Source organism: Perissodus microlepis, chromosome 14, assembly GCF_051167445.1.
Source record: "Perissodus microlepis isolate ML-2025 ecotype Zambia chromosome 14, ASM5116744v1, whole genome shotgun sequence".
Taxonomy (NCBI): domain Eukaryota; kingdom Metazoa; phylum Chordata; class Actinopteri; order Cichliformes; family Cichlidae; genus Perissodus; species Perissodus microlepis.
In genome coordinates, this window is record NC_140474.1 from 22,025,146 (window position 1) to 22,044,994 (window position 19,849).

The 19,849-nt window shown below is 39.8% G+C and overlaps 2 protein-coding genes across 2 annotated transcripts; one reads left to right on the top strand and one right to left on the bottom strand.

Annotated features, from left to right (window-relative positions):
* Positions 1-4,072: 4,072 nt before the first annotated feature.
* LOC146373916 (uncharacterized) lies at positions 4,073-9,954 on the top strand. Its single transcript, XM_084951979.1, has 5 exons — positions 4,073-6,920; positions 7,189-7,285; positions 7,659-7,769; positions 8,216-8,382; positions 8,716-9,954. The coding sequence occupies exons 1-5, from the start codon at positions 6,541-6,543 to the stop codon at positions 9,764-9,766; spliced, it is 1,806 nt and encodes a 601-aa protein (XP_084808105.1). The 5' UTR covers positions 4,073-6,540; the 3' UTR covers positions 9,767-9,954.
* Positions 9,955-14,436: 4,482 nt separating this feature from the next.
* Positions 14,437-18,097, bottom strand: LOC146373917 (uncharacterized). The gene is made up of 12 exons (XM_084950915.1): positions 17,763-18,097; positions 17,582-17,614; positions 17,396-17,485; positions 16,913-16,984; positions 16,716-16,804; positions 16,501-16,603; positions 16,152-16,254; positions 16,020-16,072; positions 15,837-15,915; positions 15,120-15,616; positions 14,725-14,918; positions 14,437-14,616 (listed from the first exon to the last, which is right to left on the bottom strand). Exons 1-12 carry the CDS (start codon positions 17,973-17,975, stop codon positions 14,478-14,480), a joined length of 1,665 nt encoding a protein of 554 aa, XP_084807041.1. The 5' UTR covers positions 17,976-18,097; the 3' UTR covers positions 14,437-14,477.
* Between the last annotated feature and the right edge of the window lie 1,752 nt (positions 18,098-19,849).

Here is a 19,849-nt window from a genome sequence, read left to right on the forward strand (position 1 = left end):
AAGAGAGGGAGAGAAAGAAAACCAAAGGGGAGAAGAGACGGTGAGAAGGGGGGGAAGAAAGGAAAAAACAAACAAACAAACAAACAAAACGCCTGGATCACCTGTATGGAGAAAAAAAACAGAAGAGAAAGCAAACAACAAAGAGCAACATAATAAAAACAGCACCATCACAATAAACTAGCTAGCAGTAGATAACAGTAGATACTAAATAATAAACGATATTGTGCAGCACGCAAGATAGACAGCGCACAATGTGCTTTGAGGCAGCAGCCAAGAAAGGTGTAGTCCGCGTCTGTGAACACCCGTGTGTACACCTGTGTGCATACCTGTGTGGATCAGCATGCTTGTATTCCAAAGGTTTCTCCATGTAACGATCTGCTAGGGAGTGTGGGGAGCCATAGCCCCGTCCACCAGGGTATGAAGCAGGTATGGAGGAGATCCAGGCCCCAGATATCCAGAGGCCCCAGAGTACAAGTTTGTTTAGTTTGTTTAGTTTGTATGTCCTTCTTTTTTTTTTTTTTTTGCACTATCGGCTCTGCTTTCAAAGTTTGCTACACCCGCCAGAGCCTCATAGACATCGGTGACCAGCATCAAACATCTGTTTCACTGGACTTTCTTTGCACGCACAACATCCCAGATCACATAGCGAGACCACCGGGCTCCCCGTGGATTGTTATCGGGACTAGGCGGCGGCGCAGACGGAGGGAGAGGAAGCAAAAGCGGGGCCGTAGGTCCGGCATTATGCTGAGGCTAAAAAACAAACCACACAAGCCACCTCTGCCGAGCCTCTATCTCTCCAATGCCAGATCCCTTGTGCAAAAAACGGATGACCTGGAGCTACAACTAGTGGGAAATCGTTATGTTCGTGACTGCTGTGCCTTGATCATCACTGAAACCTGGCTTCACCCGGGAATACCTGATGCTAGCGTGCAGCTAGCAGGCCGCACTCTGTTCCTCTGGGACAGGACAAAGGACTCCGGTAAGAGCAGGGGGGGAGGGCTCTGTATTTACGTGCATGAAAGCTGGTGCAACAACGGGACAATTATAAACAGTCACTGCTCCCCGAACGTCGAGTACATGTCAGTTAGATGCCGGCCTTTTTTTCTATCGAGAGAGCTAACAGTAGTGATCATCACGGCTGTGTACATTCCACCCGATGCCAACATAAACACGGCACTCTCTATCCTGCTGAACACCATTAACGAACAGCAGCGGGCCCACCCGGACGGTGTTCACATAATTGCAGGTGACTTTAATAAGGCCAACATAAAGACTGTACTCCCAAAGTTCTATCAGCATGTCAAATGTCCCACCAGAGGAGAAAACACTCTAGATCATGTTTACTCCAACATCAAGCATGCATATAGAGCCATACCCCTCCCCCATCTCGGTCAGTCCGACCACCTCTCCCTCCTGCTCTCCCCAGCCTACACCCCCCTCTGTACAGGGCTGCTCGAGCTGACCTGAAAAGGGGGATTAAAAAAGCCAAGTCAGACCACAAAAGAAACATCGAGTCCCACCTGTCCAGCACCTGTCATCCCAGTGCCAAAGAAGTCTCCCATCTCCAGCCTGAATGATTACCGCCCTGTGGCCCTCACACCGGTAATCATGAAATGCTTTGAGAGACTAGTCCTTCAGCACATCAAGGATTACCTCCCCCCAGAATTCGACCCCCACCAGTTTGCATACCGCGCAAACAGATCCACAGAAGACGCCATCGCCACAGCCCTCCACGCTGTGCTGAGTCACCTAGAGCAGCGGCAGAGCTACGTCCGAATGCTCTTCGTGGACTACAGCTCAGCCTTTAATACAATCATCCCGGACATCCTCATCACCAAACTGGTCACTCTTGGCCTCCCTCCTCTCACATGTGCCTGGATAAAGGACTTTCTCACAAACCGGCCCCAGACTGTAGAACTCGGCCGTCATCTCTCCTCCACTCGCACACTGAGCACCGGCTCCCCACAGGGCTGTGTGCTGCGCCCCCTCCTGTATTCTCTCTACACCCACGACTGCAGTCCGACCCACAACAACAATCTCATAATCAAGTTTGCTGATGACACCACGGTAGTCGGACTCATCTCAAAGGGAGACGAGGCAGACTACAAAGAGGAAGTTCTGAAGCTGGCAGCCTGGTGTTCAGAAAACAACCTGGCACTGAACACTAAGAAAACCAAAGAGCTCATTGTTGACTTCAGGAGACACAGCACTGACTTGGCCCCCCTTTACATCAACGGGGAGTGTGTGGAGAGGGATCCACACCTTCCGGTTTCTTGGTGTCCTCATCTCTGCTGACATCTCCTGGACAGACAACATCTCAGCGGTCGTCAAGAAGGCCCAACAGCGGCTGCACTTCCTGAGAGTCCTCAGGAAGTATAAGCTGAACTCCAACCTGCTGCTGACCTTCTACCGCTCGTCCATTGAGAGCCTGCTAACCTACTGCATCACGGTATGGTACGCAGCTGCACCAAGGCGGATAGAGTGAGGCTTCAGAGTGTGGTCAAGACAGCACAAAAGATCATCGGCTGCCCTCTCCCCTCCCTGATGGACAGCAGCAAACATTATCAAGGACAGCTCCCACCCTGGCTTCAACATGTTCAGCCTGCTTCCCTCAGGGAAGCGCTACAGGTGCATCAACACAGAAACCCACAGACTCAAAAACAGTTTCTTCCCCAAAGCCATAACCACCCTGAACTCACACATGCCCCCCCCCCCCCCTTTTTTTCTTCCCACTTCCTCTATGGACCACCACTGTGCAATACCAGTTCTATGTGCAATAACCCAACTGTATATACACAACACTATTTATTACATATTACTTTTTTTTTTTTTTTAAACGGCTTGTATATTTGTACATTTTATATATATATATATATATCTTTTCCCTCTGTTAATACTATCCATATGTATATAGCGCTGCAGAACTGTGCCCCCCCAGCATGTTTGCACTGAGTAGGAGATGCTCTGTATCTCATTGTACAACTGTATAGTGACAATAAAGGCATTCTATTCTATTCTAAATCAGGATTTGTATGTGTAAAAAGAATTTGTGTGTGTAAAAAAGATTTGTGTGTGGACTTAGCCAAAAAATTACGGGTGAAACTCTGCAAGTTACAAGTACGAATTTTGACCCTATATTTCTTCCTTTGATCTGATTGGCCAATGTCATGTCAATCACAAATGTAACAATCCAATCAGAGAACAGATGGGTTTGGCTGTCGGAGGGGCGCTTTTTTGAACTGCAGGTCCTTGAAGGGTAATACAGTTTGAAGCTGGAGGATCTCTATATAAATATCCAATAGAAGCTAGGTCCCCTAACTTTCAGCAGCTGTTGAAAGGATAAAGTTGTGGTATATCAGTGGTTAGAAATACCATTATTACTTTAGGATTAGTTTAACACAAAGTGAGGGCTGACCCAGGACCATTGCTGTGAGTCACAGTGCGCAGCATAAAGGTCCTTTCACATCGGACGCAGGATGTGCTGCTAATGCTAACTGCTAACTAAAAGCCAAGGATACAGAATTTGTTGCGCTGGCTGCTGAACTCTGTGGGTTTTTGCAGCAGCTCTACTTGTACTAGATGCACCTGCTCCTTGTCGTTTTTATCTCTGACTTTATGTCCTCTACAAGAGTTTCTGGGGTTTTTTTTGCTAGTTCTTCAAATGTTCAATAAAAACATGTATGCTGATTCATAAGGAAGAAAGCTTTGTAACTATCCCCACTAGTGAAGACTGTCATTTCCAAAACACTGCCCCCCTCCCACGCGGTCTGCAGTGCTTTTGAGAAGGCTGTGGATGTCCCTGTATTAAGCACGTAAACCTGTGACACAAAAATCACCAAACTCGGACCACCACAGACTGTTTTCCTTCGTGGTGATGAAGGAAAATGCTGGGCTGGCATGTAAAAGGGCATTTATTCCCTTCAAGGACCTGAAGCTCCATAAAGCACCCCTCCAATAGCCAAACCCATCTGTTCTCTGATTGGATAGTTAAATTTGTGATTGACATGACATTGGCCAATCAGATCAAAGAAAGAAAAATAGGGTCAAAATTCGTACTTGTAACTTGCAGAGTTTCACCCGTATTTTTTGGCCAAGTCCACACACAAATCTTTTTTACGCACACACAAATTCTTTTTACACATACAAATCTCTTTTACACAAACACAAATTCTTTTTACACATACAAATCCTGATTTACAAGTACAAAATATTTATGACCACAATTTGAGCCCATACATTGGCTCCTAAAAAGTGAACATATTACAGTATCAACACAAACAAAGGCAAAATGCAACACAGGTTAATACTCACTTATTATTCACGCACACATCTTTGCAATTTTTATTTCTCAATCTTAAATAAAAGAAAAAAGTAGAAACAAAGTATTGGTAAATAAGTCTGTATTGTGTTCACAAACCATTATCATTTAATGGGAAAGATGAGAAAAGCATTTCTTAACAGATTTTTAAAATGTTGTTTTACAATGATATCATACAGACACCTGACAAGTTTAGGAAGCAGTGTATGTACACCACTATTCAGAGTAATTTTATAGAGTATCCCATAATTGACTGATGGGTCTTCACTTTTCTTCTCTGACATCCATTTATCTAGAAAAAGAAAGTATTGAAAACTCTTGGTGTCTTTAGACCTTAAATACAATCTGGCAAAGGTAAGAAAGTTGGAAACAAAGAATTATGCAGAGTCATGCACCTTGTTTATATTTAACTGAAAAATCACACATCACACAAATGTACTGAGAAACCTTCCTTTGTGCTTCAGCTGTAGGACTTTAACTTAAATATTTAAACTAAAATTAAATATTTAACTACTTTCCTACGACCCTTGCTAAAACCTGTTACTCAGCTATTCATTTGAAATTCAGCTCTCCCCACCTTCTGGGCCAGCCTTAGAGAACCAACAGAAGCTACTGCAACCACCAACACAAATCCAAAGTCAAATTAGAGACAGGAGACCCCACTTTTAAGTGCACCTCCTCTTCTGCTCCAACCCCAAGATTTTTACTCGCAATCTCCTCATGATGGTTTCCTTCAAACTTTTACTTTGACCAACACAAAAGACTGGCAAGTATAGCTTAACGAACGGCAGTTGTAACATAGTGATGCAGGCACGATCTGATATCCTCGTGTCGGTGTTGTTCCCATCACAATAAATGTTGTTCCAGGGTCCACATTACAAGTAACCAATCACCTTCTCGTGACGTCATACTTTTGCGACTTCGAAAAATACCCGCCTTAAAAAAACAAATGTTCTTCGAGAAACCGCCTTTTGTCCGCCGATCCAGCAATTTCAATTCCTCTCAAGATACTTTTAATAAACGGTAAGCATAATACATATGTTTTCCTTGAAATGGATAGCTGTTTGTTTGCTAGAGATAGGCTACTTGCGAACCAGTGTTCTCCAGACAGAGAATTGCGTGTCAATGTATTATGATTTATTATGAAAGTACAGGTGAATATAGCTCTCCCGTCAATATATTATGATATATAATAAATGTACAGGTGAATATAGCTGTCATAACAATGTCAGGCAAAATTGCAGTAGCTTCCCTGATCATTTTACAAACATAAGTGAAGAGAATCTGGACTAAAAGGCCTAGACTAATGGTTGTGTGCTGAATCTATGAATCAAACTATCACCTGGAAACATAATTAACTGGTCCATAGCTGTGAAACTGGACATGAGTTCTTGATTCTATGGAGATTAACAGTAATCCAGAAATTTACAAATTTGTCCTGGGCCATCGTGTAAATGTTGTCCCTGGGACATCGTGTAAATGTTGTCCCAGGGACATCGTGTAGAAGTTGTCCCTGGGACATCGTGTAGAAGTTGTCCCTGGGACATCATGTAGAAGTTGCCAGAGACATACCATATGAAAGTTTAGCTTCTTTTAGCCCCTGTTTGTTTTATATTATATATATATATATTTTTTTTATATTATATTTAATATTTACATTGTATTGCAAAAAACCCCAAAACAAGTTAAAATGAATTAATGAATATTGACTAATTAAACCTTTCTTATTTTTCCACCAGAAATGGACGATATAATTAGAAGAAGTGTTCTGAATGACGAAAAAAAAAGAACTGGAAAAGATACACAACTTTGTGTGCATGTGTCACAATGCCAGGAGGACCCATTCAGTGTTGTGTTAGAAAAATTTAACTCATTAACCCTTCATGGACATTATAAATGTTTAAATGTGGCCTCAGGTAAAGACAGGAAAAGAGACTATTACAAATTCAACTGCATCAGAGCTGGAAAAAAAAGTCGAAACAGCTACAGAGCAGTGGGCTGTAAGGCCTATGTTTCATTTAAAGTACTCAAATGTTGGAAAGACCACACAGTCATCGTGCAGCGTACATATGATAAGCATGATGGGCATGATCCTTCGGACCGAAAAGACGCACATTTCAACAATATTTCCAGTGATTTGAGGAGGAAGATTGAGGAACTGCTTTCCCTTGGAACTAAGCCAGCCATCATACTAACCGAATGTCATAAATGGGCCAAAGAACATGGACACAGAGATCTTCACAACAGAGAGCATTTTGTCACACTTTAACTGTGGAGACAGTCAAAGTGTACATACCTTACTTAATGGAAAACATCAAGAACATGTTCTCTTCTATCAACCATACACATCTGACCAAGAACTAATGATTGTTTTGCAGACACCTGTAATGAAATCAAACATGGAGAACTATGCAAAACAGTTAGTATTTGTTGACACCACGCACTGTGTCAACCAGTATTCATTTCCCTTATTCACACTTGTTGTAAGAGATGATCATGGGCATGGAGTCCCTGTGGCCTATGCTATTGTCAGCAACAAAAGTCAGAAAACCCTGGAAACTGTTCTTGGAATAGTTTGTGAGCATTTCCCAACTTCCCCGAGGTAAATAATACATTGACAGCTATTAATTTTGAAATAATTCCTTTTCAAAAAAGTTATAACATGCCAGAATCTAATGCTATAGCTGCAGCATGGGCTGCAAAAAACTTTCCTTTCCAGTTGTTAAAGTTATTCCTATAGGCTGTATGCAGTATTTTATATATCTACTTGTGAGTTGAAATGTTTAATTTGGCATTGAAGTGGTGCTTTGAGATAGCAAAAACATTTTCATACTGTTTAATCTCATTTAGTGTTTTCTTTTTTTCTGAAGAGCATTTATGGTTGACAAAGACTTTGCGGAAATAAATGCTTTGCAGAAGGTTTTTCCAGAGTCAGCTATCCTTCTATGCTGGTACCATGTCTTGCAGGTAAACCACATTGTTTTCTTTTCACGTTGTCTAAGATGCACCTGAAACACATTTTTACAACAGGGTCCTGTTGTTATGATTTGCCTCATTGTGATATTCACCTACTCAGGTTAATGAATATAAAGGGATAAAATGTTGAGTGACTATGTCCATCCATTTAAGACCACAGTGCACTCATCTTCTGGTGGCTGCTTCCCAAAGCTCTTTTTGACATTTAAAAATATGTTTGCCTGGTTGATTTCTGTAATGCACAGGTCCTCTTGTCCAGTGAGTGACAAAGTTATTTTTGGACGTCAGCTTTCTTTTATGCTTTTTGTACAGCTGCTCCTCTGTCTCTCTCTCCAGATTAACTTTTTTTCTCTTACATTCACAGGCTGTTAATCGATGGCTTTCAAAATCAGAGTCCGGGGTCCATGGGCTTTCTAACACCCAAAAGAGAAATGAAATCATTTCTTTCTTTTGTAAGCTGAAAGCTTGCACATCAGTAAGTGTAATTTGTCTATTTCACATTTTGATTTCTTGATTACACTAAGAGCATAATAACTTTCAGTTGCTAAAAAAAGTTACAGAGATACAAAATAGATTTTTTAAACAATTTCTAAAACTGGCTTCTTATCATGCTTATCAAAACAAGTACTTAAGCTGTGCAGACCATCATTGTGTCACCCACTGTGCAGTAGAACTTGTGAGTGGGATTCTTTCACAGACAGATGCTGAAACCAAATATGCTTATAGGTTTAGTGTTCCTTCTTAGCCATTGTAAGGGAAGAAATAATTGCTTCTTAATACAAAAACACGACATATTATTAATAACTTAAAATTCTTAATGTTATTCAATAAAAGGAAAAGGGCTTCAATACATAATATTAAAGATTTCAATAGGTCTGTTAAATGGATTGAAATATATTCTGTTGCATCCAATTCTCTTAGGAGGACGACTTTAAAGCCACATCAGCAGAGTTCTGCCAGACATTTAAGCAATACCCTTTGGTGTGCCAGTATTTTCAGAAGCACTGGGAAGGCATTGGCCACATGTGGTGTGACTACGGCCGTCGCTTCAGTCACGCTCGTTCTGAAACAAACAATGTGATTGAAAGGTATGATTTATTATTTTGACCTCATTCAATTGTATTGCTGAAAAAAAGATATTATGCATTAATCCAAGAGGCTAAACTGAGTAGGTTCTTCATGTCATTGCCAGAACAGGTTTTAGGCAAATCCTTTAAATTCTAGCAGTGTTTTTTATGTTATCACAACAAAAAACAGAGTAGGTGGATATGCCTAAATCAGCTAAACCGGCACAGAGCATTCCTTTATAAAAGACGTGTGCAATAGGTATTCCAATTTTTTTTTAAAATAATACAGTCTTGATTTAAACTTTAAATTCCTTCAATTACAGTTACTAATCGTTTCAAATAACTTTTTTTCAGAGTTTTCCACCGCCTGAAATACCAGTTTTTATCTGGCTACAAGAATAGGCGTCTGGATGATCTGATTGAAGTGCTCCTAGGGAAGGCCAATGACTACTTCTCAGTCATAAAAACCCTGCAAGATGTGGGCCGCATGAAAAACAGGTTTGCTGACACCTTGTCTCAAGTTTCAGACTCTGCTTCAAGACTGATGGAAAGTGGTTGGGCTCTTAAAATTACAGTCAAGAACAGCCATGGAGTTAATGCATATCAAGTCCCATCTGAGTCAAGAGAAGACATAGTGTATGATGTCTGCCCTGTTGAGTCCTACTGCAACTGTACATATGGCTTACGAGGACTTCTTTGCAAGCATCTAGTGTTACTTGCAAAATTAGCAGAGGTTGACAATGACATCTATCCAAACATGGAAACAGACATTTCTACCTTGGCAAGAATTGCAGTGAAAGAAAGGCATTACTTTGTACACTGTGAGGACTTGAAAGTGATAAAAATGCCAAGTTTGTTTGGAAATCTGTGTTTTTTTGCATCGGCTGAAACACTTCAGTGCACTTGTTGTATGTTCTCTCACTATAACACATGTGCTTGCCTGAAGGTGGCTTGTAGCCATTTTAAACAAATGAAAAACTCTCTGAAAAGTCCTCTATCAACTTTGAATGACACTCCTGTAGTTGAAAGCACAGACAAAAAATGCACAGAAGATGCGGTTGGAAAACTAAATGCTGTTTTAGACACAGTTAAACAGTGGGCATTCATTCCAGAGGGCATTACTGCAATGATAGATGAACTGCATACAAATGTCTTAAAAACAAAACAAGAAGTAGGCAAAAGTATATGCCAGTACGAAATAAAGACGACAGATAATGCATGCAAAATTAGGCCATTGCATTCTAGCAAGAAACGTTCGGCCAGCATCGACATTCCAACAGTCTGTGAAAATGAATGTGAACAGTCGATAACCACTGAAAGAGAGACATACTCTGGAGAAAATGAAAACCTTTTGGAATACAAAACAAAAAAGAGAAGAGTTAAAGCTAAGTATATGCACAAGTAGACTTTTGTGTAGACATTTCAAAGGGACTGCATCCATTACTACTGTTTATTGAAACCTAAAGCTGAATAGCTGTCTTAACTTTCTGCCAAGGAACAGATGAAAAGAAATTGTTTGCTCTCTCAAGCAGTTGTTATTTATGTGTGTTATTCATTACTTTGGCTTGGTTGCTGTTTTTGATACAAATTCATCTGTGCCCATTGTAATATTTTCATATGTTACTATTTTTATATTGCTATGTATTATAAATAAAAGATTACTCATTACTATTAAAGGTCTGCATTTGTAATTGTTGGTATTATTTATAAAATATGCGCTCTTAAGTTTTTTGCTCCATAAAACAGTACCTGTCACTTTTTGGACATAGAGTATCAGCTGTTGAGAACCCCTGGCTCATACAAAATAGAAGTAAAACGTTTCAACATCCAGCCTTTTTATGATTAAATACAAAGTGTAATAATAGAGTTATCGGGGTGTGATTTTGTTAATAGTTAGTCTTAAGTGTAAGTTTAATAGTAATGATGAGTAAGAAAATATAGCCAGAATAATGGAATGAGACTAATACCTGACCTCACACTGAGATTTGGTATGAAGTGGCATGTTTGTGCTAATGCTGACATTGGGGCTCAAAGTTCCTCTGTGTGTATATATTTGTGAACGTTAACTTGGCTAATGTCCAAGGGTTTGACTGCTTTCCTGTTGGATTGTATCACACAGAACGGGGATAAGAGCACCAGTGGCCGTGCACACCCTCATCTCTCTCCTTCACCCGATCATTAGTGTTGGAAACCGGCATTAGCTCAGAGTAGATTAGACTTCAGTATAGTGCAAGTGATTTGATTTTATGATTATTTGATTCAGTTTTTTCTGTGTTCAAGCTCAATTACTTTAATAAAATATGTTGAATTCAAACAAATAAATAAATAAACAAATAAACTGTGTACATTACCCTTTTAAACCTTTCTGAAACAAGACAGGTAAAAACCAGTGTATAAAAGTTTACATAGGTATAAATAGCTCTAACACTTTACTCCAGCCTTTAACCTCCTAGGACCTGGCGTCCACATATGTGGACATCACATTTTGGGTTATTTAGACCAAAATACTAAATCTTGATCAACAAGTGCCTGATATACAGTTACGAGGACATTATACTGCAACTGTTCTATCGAAATTTCAAATGAATGTCCTCATATGTGGCTCTCATTTTTCTCAGAAACAAAAATTAGGTAAAAAAAAAAAAAAAAAAAATCTGGTAATTCTTTGTTTTTACATTCATCGGGTTCCAATCGGCCCAAATATCAAAGAGAAATTAAAAATGCATGCCATGGAAGATTTCGGGTCTTAGGGGGTTAAAATGACCAGATCCCTGGGGCCTGTTTTCCAGGCCACTAAATTAAACCCAGTCAATTCAATTCAATTCAATTCAATTCAATTCAATTTTATTTATATAGCGCCAAATCACAACAAAAGTCGCCTCAAGGCGCTTCATAGATACAGAGAAAAACCCAACAATCATATGACCCCCTATGAGCAAGCATTTTGGCGACAGTGGGAAGGAAAAACTCCCTTTTAACAGGAAGAAACCTCCGGCAGAACCAGGCTCAGGGAGGGGCGGCCATCTGCTGCGACCGGTTGGGGTGAGAGAAGGAAGACAGGATAAAAGACATGCTGTGGAAGAGAGACAGAGGTTAATAACAGATATGATTCAATGCAGAGAGGTCTATTAATACATAGTGAGTGAGAAAGGTGACTGGAAAGGAAAAACTCAATGCATCTTGGGAATCCCCCGGCAGCCTACGTCTATTGCAGCATAACTAAGGGAGGATTCAGGGTCACCTGGTCCAGCCCTAACTATATGCTTTAGCAAAAAGGAAAGTTTTAAGCCTAATCTTGAAAGTAGAGATAGTTTCTGTCTCCCGAATCCAAACTGGAAGCTGGTTCCACAGAAGAGGGGCCTGAAAACTGAAGGCTCTGCCTCCCATTCTACTTTTAAATACTCTAGGAACAACAAGTAGGCCTGCAGAGCGAGAGCGAAGTGCTCTAATAGGGTGATATGGTACTACAAGGTCATTAAGATAAGATGGGGCCTGATTATTTAAGACCTTGTATGTGAGGAGCAGGATTTTGAATTCAATTCTGGATTTAACAGGAAGCCAATGAAGGGAAGCCAAAACAGGAGAAATATGCTCTCTCCTTCTAGTCCCTGTCAGTACTCTTGCTGCAGCATTTTGGATTAGCTGAAGGCTTTTCAGTGAGTTTTTTGGACATCCTAATAATAATGAATTACAGTAGTCCAGCCTGGAAGTAATAAATGCATGAACTAGTTTTTCAGCGTCACTCTGAGACAGGATATTTCTAATTTTAGAGATGTTGCGCAAATGGAAGAAAGCAGTCTTACATATTTGTTTAATATGTGCGTTGAAGGACATGTCCTGGTCAAAAATGACTCCAAGGTTCCTCACAGCGTTACTGGAGGCCAAGGTAATGCCATCCAGAGTATGAATCTGGTTAGATACCATATTTCTAAGATTTTCAGGGCCGAGTACAATAACCTCAGTTTTATCTGAATTAAGAAGCAGAAAGTTAGCGGCCATCCAGGTCTTTATGTCTTTAAGACATTCCTGCAGTTTAACTAATTGGTGTGTGTTATCTGGCTTCATGGACAGATAGAGCTGGGTGTCATCTGCATAGCAGTGAAAATGTATGCTATGTCTTCTAATGATGCTGCCTAAGGGAAGCATGTATAATGTAAACAGAATTGGTCCTAGCACTGAACCCTGTGGAACTCCATAATTGACCTCAGTGTGTGAAGAGGACTCTCCATTTACATGCACAAATTGGAGTCTATTAGATAGATATGATACAAACCACTGCAGTGCAGTACCTGTAATACCTACAGCATGTTCTAATCGCTCTAATAGGATATTATGGTCGACAGTATCGAACGCTGCACTGAGGTCTAGCAGGACAAGCACAGAGATGAGTCCACTGTCAGAGGCCATAAGAAGATCATTTGTAACCTTCACTAAAGCTGTTTCTGTGCTGTGATGAGCTCTGAAACCTGACTGAAACTCTTCAAATAAACCATTCCTCTGCAGATGATCTGTTAGCTGTTTGACAACTACTCTTTCAAGGATTTTTGATATGAAAGGAAGGTTGGAGATTGGCCTATAATTAGCTAAGACTGCTGGGTCTAGAGATGGCTTTTTGAGTAAAGGTTTAACCACAGCCAGCTTGAAGACCTGTGGTACATAGCCGATTATTAGAGATAGGTTGATCATATTTAAGATCGAAGAATTAATCAATGGCAGGACTTCTTTGAGCAGTTTTGTAGGAATGGGGTCTAAAAGACACGTTGATGGTTTGGAGGAAGTAATTATTGAAGTTAACTCAGAAAGATCAATTGGAGAAAAAGAGTCTAACTTAACATCAATGGTACTAAGAGTAGCTGTAGATAATATTACATCTGTGGGATGATTACTGGTAATTTTTTCTCTAATGATAAAAATTTTATTTGTGAAGAAGTTCATGAAGTCATTACTAGTTAACGTTAAAGGGATGGTTGGCTCAACAGAGCTCTGACTCTTTGTCAGCCTGGCTACAGTGCTGAAGAGAAACCTGGGGTTGTTCTTATTTTCTTCAATCAGTGATGAATAGTAAGATGTTCTGGCTTTGCGGAGGGCTTTCTTATAAAGCAGCAAACTATTTCTCCAGGCTAAATGATGATCCTCTAAATTTGTGACACGCCATTTCCTCTCCAGATTACGAGTCATCTGCTTTAGGGTACGTGTTTGAGAATTATACCACGGAGTCAGGTACTTCTGATTAGAGACCTTAGTTTTCACTGGAGCTACAGTATCCAGAGTCGTACGTAGTGAGGAGGTGAAATTATTAACAAGATAATCGACCTCTGTTGGGGTAGCGTTCAGATAGCTGCTCTGCTCTGTGTTGGTACAGGGCATTGAAGATGATAACAGTGGGTGGATTATATTCTTAAACTTAGTTACAGCGCTTTCAGAAAGACATCTACTTTGATAAAATCTACTCTCCACTGCTGTGTAATCAATTATTGTAAATGTAAATGTTATCAGGAAATGATCAGACAGGAGAGGGTTTTCAGGAAACACTGTTAAATGTTCAGTTTCTATGCCATATGTTAAAACAAGATCTAGAGTGTGATTAAAGTGGTGGGTGGGTTCTTTTACATTTTGAGAGAAGCCAACTGGTAAGTCAATTACCAGTTGCACAGAATAAAAACCTACGAGGTCCACTAATAGTCCAAAAGTCCAAATCTTTAATAGAAAAGCCAGGCAGAACTCAAACAAACAATAATCCAAACGAGGAGCATATATACACACTGGAAAGTAAATAATTATAAGTTATTAAATCAGACTAATTAAATACAGTAAAACTAATAAGGGAAGACGAACACAAGGGAAATAAAAATGACAACAGTGTAAACATACCAAAACTCAAAATAAAACAGGAAAGCTACTACAAACCGAGTGTAACACAATTACATTCATATTGAAACATATGTGATAATTTTCTTTCTTTGTAGCATTTTTAAGATATGTGTTAGAACAGTCATTATGCTGTTTGGATTAGGAACCAAACATTTTTGCCAAATAGTTAACTTGACACAAACTTAGAACAACAGTGAACAATTTTCAAGATTCTGATTTACAGAACAAACAAAAGGTTTCATTATTTAAGAGACAAGATCAAGTTTTTCACACAGGAACGAAATGACAGAATCCAGTGCAGCAGGGCCAAAGGTCAGCAAACTGAAGGTTGAGGAATCAGTCAGTTCATGTTTAAGGTTGTGTTGGATTTTGCGAAGAGTCTGTCTGTTATTAGAAAGTAAGATTAACAATGTTACACCAATAACCCAAATATGGGGAAATGACAAATAATACAAAAAAAGATACAACTTTCATATTATTTTACTAACTTACTTTGTCATATCAGCACTTGAATGGTTGATGCCTTTACAGACCATGTCTCTTGTGACATCGCAGGCCAATCTTCCGGCAAACCCGAGGGCTAGCTCCCCAGCCTCCTCTTCACTCAGAACACTAAACACCGTTACTTTAGTTTTGGCCTTCTTAGGCCTGTCAAGAATCATTGCGGGCAGTTTGGCTTTACGGCCCTAAAAAAGAAAAAGTGCAAACACCAAAAGAGCAGAGAGAGACACACACACACACAAACAAAGTTAAATGCTTTTGTTTACATGGTGTAATTGTGTATATGTTGCAGCAAATGCACAATTTCCAGCCACATTGTCACTTCATTGATACGAGTAACCCGGATTTATTTCATGTGACATCAAAATCACGAAATGTATACCTACCCCAATCAAACCTCTGAAAACATGAACTGACATGTTCTCTGCGTTCATTCTGCGCTTGATCTCGTCTTCTGTTATTGTGTAGGTTTTCTTTTTTGAGCTTGGTACAGATAAGCGACCATGCACTCTGTAAACTGTACTAGTTCCTTCTGAATCAGTTTGGAATTCTGTATCTGCATCGATTCTGTCAACATCATCAGCAGCAGCATTATCTGTACTCAGACTTGTGCCGTATACTTCTGTTTCTTTTTCTTTGTCTTCAGTCTGTGTACCTTCATCTCTTTCAGTCTGTGTACCTTCATCTCTGACTGTCAGTCTTCCTATCTCACTGTTACTTGTCGATTTGCTGCAGATGTCCTCTCCCTTAGGAACTTTTCCTTTGTCATTCGCTGCCTGATGCTTTCCCTGATGACATTCTTCGCTGGCTACTTCTATTGCTCCTCCTGTATAGCCACCTACTATGCTGCACAACTCCTTTCCCTCTGCTGTGCTGCACTGTGCTGTTACATAAAGAAGAATGATATAAACAGCACTATATCAATTTAATTGTGAAGGGAAATCCCCACACTACGACACAGTTATGTCTAAAATAGTTTTGTGTAAAAACTGGATCTTGAAACATCCACTTTAATTACACAGTCCTGGTGTGCAAAGGCAAAATTACGAAAAATCTTTCACTTTAAACATTTTTGGACATTGTTTAGTTATATTGTGACTTACTCTCACAGAAGATACAGATGCCACAAACAGACTTTGAACAACGCATGTGCTTGTATGCACCACATTTCTGGCACTGCACCTGTGAATTAAAAAAAAAAAAAGAAGAAATAAACAAACAAAAAACAAATGAACAAAGTCCATTATATAAACAATCTATATGGCTAAGGACATGTCATAGTGTACCCGGTCTTTGGCTGCAATCACACACCAGCACTGACTGCACTTCCTAGTTCGATCTGCAAAATATCATTTGTTTAAGTACAAGTTACATTTTCCAATGTTAGAGAAAAAGAAGGCGGCTAATTTTATCTTTACCTATTGAGGAAAATAAGTAGTGGCAAAGTTGGGACCTGAGCTTTGGGATTTCAGTGTTGTACTCCTCCACTTGTGTTTTACCGTCAATCAGAGATTGGGCAAACTAATAATTGACGAAGAAGAAAAAAAAAGAAGAAAAAAAATTCGATTAACAAAGAAATGGGTTTTTTTTTAACCCCCCCCCCCCCGAGAAAAAAAAACAGAGCAACCAAAGCAAAGCATTACTGCTGAAATGGTTCAATCTACAAAAAAAATTGAGATTTTACCATCCTGCCTCTAAGGCTTTAAAAACTGAATAGGCAAAAATGTAAACATTACTTATATAGGTTAAAGCTATAGTTTTCAGTACCATTATGACATGCACTCCACATGAGTTCCCATCCTGTTGATGTGGGTGGCTCACATGTGACAAAGTCCACTCTCCAGTGCAGCCTCTTGCTGAAGCAAATGAGCTGAGAGATCGCAGTTATTACAAATAAAAAGCATATAGAGAAATCAATAACCACGTTCGGTAATGATTTCAATTAAATTAAATATGTTATGTTAAATATGTTAATTAATTACCTCCAGTTTTTCAACACCGCACTTTTTCTGACCTCCGACTCTCCAAATGAATTCATATAGACTATGGTCCTCTTGGGTATGTCACAAAACTGTTTTGTAAAAAGATGGATATGGTAGGCTTGGGCCTTGAGCTTTCCTAATGAGGGACACTGAAAAGTATCATGCACTAGAGAGAGTGCAAAATCTGTGCAACTTACAAACAAGGTCCAGTGGCTGCCGTTTTCCAGACAGGCTCCAATCAATTTCTCATACATCTGAAAGACTATTTTCTGGAAATAAAAAGAATGTGACAAGTATGTTTTTCTGTCAAGAATGACACTGCAAAACTGCGAAAGCTTGTCAGGTGAGACTTGTAATTAATTCTGCAGATACACAAACATATAGAAAGTGTCATTTTTTGTTTACATTAATTAAGTTCTATAGTGTGTACGAAACAAATCAAGACCACAGACTCAACACGCACCACTCAATTTTTGGTGTTCTTTATCAGATGGCCAAGACAGAAATGTTTTAATCTGTGTGCATTGCTTTTGAGCAAGTCTTTACACAGAAAAGGTTTCAGAAAGGTATTTTTCAGGTTCTTCTGACAAGGCTTCAATTTTGGAAAATGCTGTTTGTTTATAGTGGCAACTTATAAACCCTTTGTGATAAGAACATAGTTACCACAGTCCAAGTCATACCTTCAAAAAGTATGCACTTTGTGCTCTTGTGGACCCATCCAAAATTTTTCCAGTGATTTGGCTTGGTATTGGATAAATGTGAGGGAAATTCTATAAAAATAACATAAATACACCTATGTTTTCAAATACATTACAAAAAATGTAAACATGCTATGTCATTATGATCAAACCAGCTTTTCAACATACCTCACACTGCAAATAGATTAGGCCATCTATTACCTTATAAAACAAATAAATAAATACATATAAATAAAAACAGAACTAAGGAATACGATTCATTAAGTAAATTGTACAATAAAGTGTATTTAAAGCAGAATTTAACATTAGTTTTATGACAACATAAAAGGATTTTTATGTCAAGAGGTACCTCATCTGAAATGTTTGTCTTGTCAAACAGGGATTTCAAACTTGAAATACCAATAGAGTTTGGTCCAGCTACTCCCACAAGGTAATCTGTGAGAAAGCATATGCTGTAGTCAACAGATATCATTTTCTTTTTGCATGCTGCAACCATCATCCATTTCAGTCTTCCAGGAGCTTTGTCTGGTTGTAGTTCTTTTTTCTCCTCCTCTCCCCTCATCTATTAATTAAATTGTTTTCTGACCTTCCTAACTGTTTCCGACCTGTCTTCCCAATGTGATGTTTAAGCAATATATGCATGGTCAGAAGGGGGTGAAATTTTCATTGCAGTTGTACGTGTAACATTGCATGTGATAATAAAAGGCTTGATTGGTTGATTATTCAACATGAGTTGACATTTACCTGACATTGTGAAGGAGTCACGGTTTCTGTAAGGATGTAAGAACATAACATGTGGATTTGTTACACTTCTTTTTCACAAGTTAATAACAATCAATAATTTTCATTCCATTATTAACAAGCTATCACACGATGTCCCAGGGACAACTTCTACACGATGTCCCATGGACAACATCTACACGATGTCCCAGGGACAACTTCTACACGATGTCCCAGGGACAACTTCTACACGATGTCCCAGGGACAACATCTACACGATGTCCCAGGGACAACTTCCACACGATGTCCCAGGTACAACATCTACACGATGTCCCAGGGACAACATTTACACGATGTCCCAGGGACAACATTTACACGATGGCCCAGGACAAATTTGTACATTTCTGGATTACTGTTAATCTCCATAGAATCAAGAACTCATGTCCAGTTTCACAGCTATGGACCAGTTAATTATGTTTCCAGGTGATAGTTTAATTCATAGATTCAGCACACAACCATTAGTCTAGGCCTTTTAGTTCAAATTCTCTTCACTAATGTTTGTAAAATGATCAGGGAAGCTACTGCAATTTTGCCTGACCCAACCCCCGGGCCACGAAACACCCAAAAAGTTGGGGAACGCTGGTCTAGAGAACACTGGTTAGCTAATGCTGTCGTCAAGTAGCCTATCACTAACAAACAAACAGCAAGCCAAGTGAGGAACATATGTATAATGCTTACTGTTTATTAAAGAAAAGTATCCTAAATTGACTTCAAATTTGGCGGACAGGCGGCGGTTTCTCGCAAGTGAAGCGGGCGCGCTGGATTGACAGACAGAGGCGGGCACAAGTGAAGAAAATTTGTTTTCTTCACTTGTATTTCGAAATACTCGAAGGCGGGTATTTCGAAGTCGCAAAGGAATGACGTCACAAGAAGGTGATTGGTCACTTGCAATGTTGAACCTGGAACAACATTAATTATGATGATGTGGGAACAACGCCAACACGAGGATATCAGATCGTCCGTGATGCAGCACAACTAAATTTTAACCCCTCCTATATCTGAGATGCATCTTGAAAAACATAGACCCCAACAAGTTAAAAGTGAAAGCTTTAAAATCTTGAAACATTTTTTTTTCACCCAGTTAATCTAATGGAGTTAATTAATGTTTCTACTGAAAACTTATTAACTCATTCCTCAACACAGAATTGGCAGAGAATATAAAGGCAGTGACGATTAGAGCACCAAGCGCAGTGCCATCATTGTCCGCACCCTGAACCTTTGGAAATGATGAAAAGAAAATCTATGCAGAGAGACACACAGCCAGAGGTGGAGGAGCGAGGACACTGGGGAAATAAGGTGGAATTTCTCCTTGCTGTGGCGGGAAATGTTGTCGGCCTGGGGAACGTGTGGAGGTTTCCCTACCTCTGTTACAAAAATGGAGGGGGTAAGCAAATGGGGTTGGGAAGCGCATCTGTAACCGGAAGGTCGCCGGTTCAATCCCCGGGCTCTCTGTCCTAGTCGTTGTGTCTTTGGGCAAGCCACTTTACCCTACCGCCTACTGGTGTTGGCCAGAGGGGCCGATGGCACGATATGACAGCCTCGCTTCTGTCAGTCTGCCCCAGGGCAGCTGTGGCTAAACTGTAGCTTGCCTCCAGCAGTGTGTGAATGAATAGTGGAATTGTAAAGCGCTTTGGGTGCCTTGAAAAAGCGCTATAT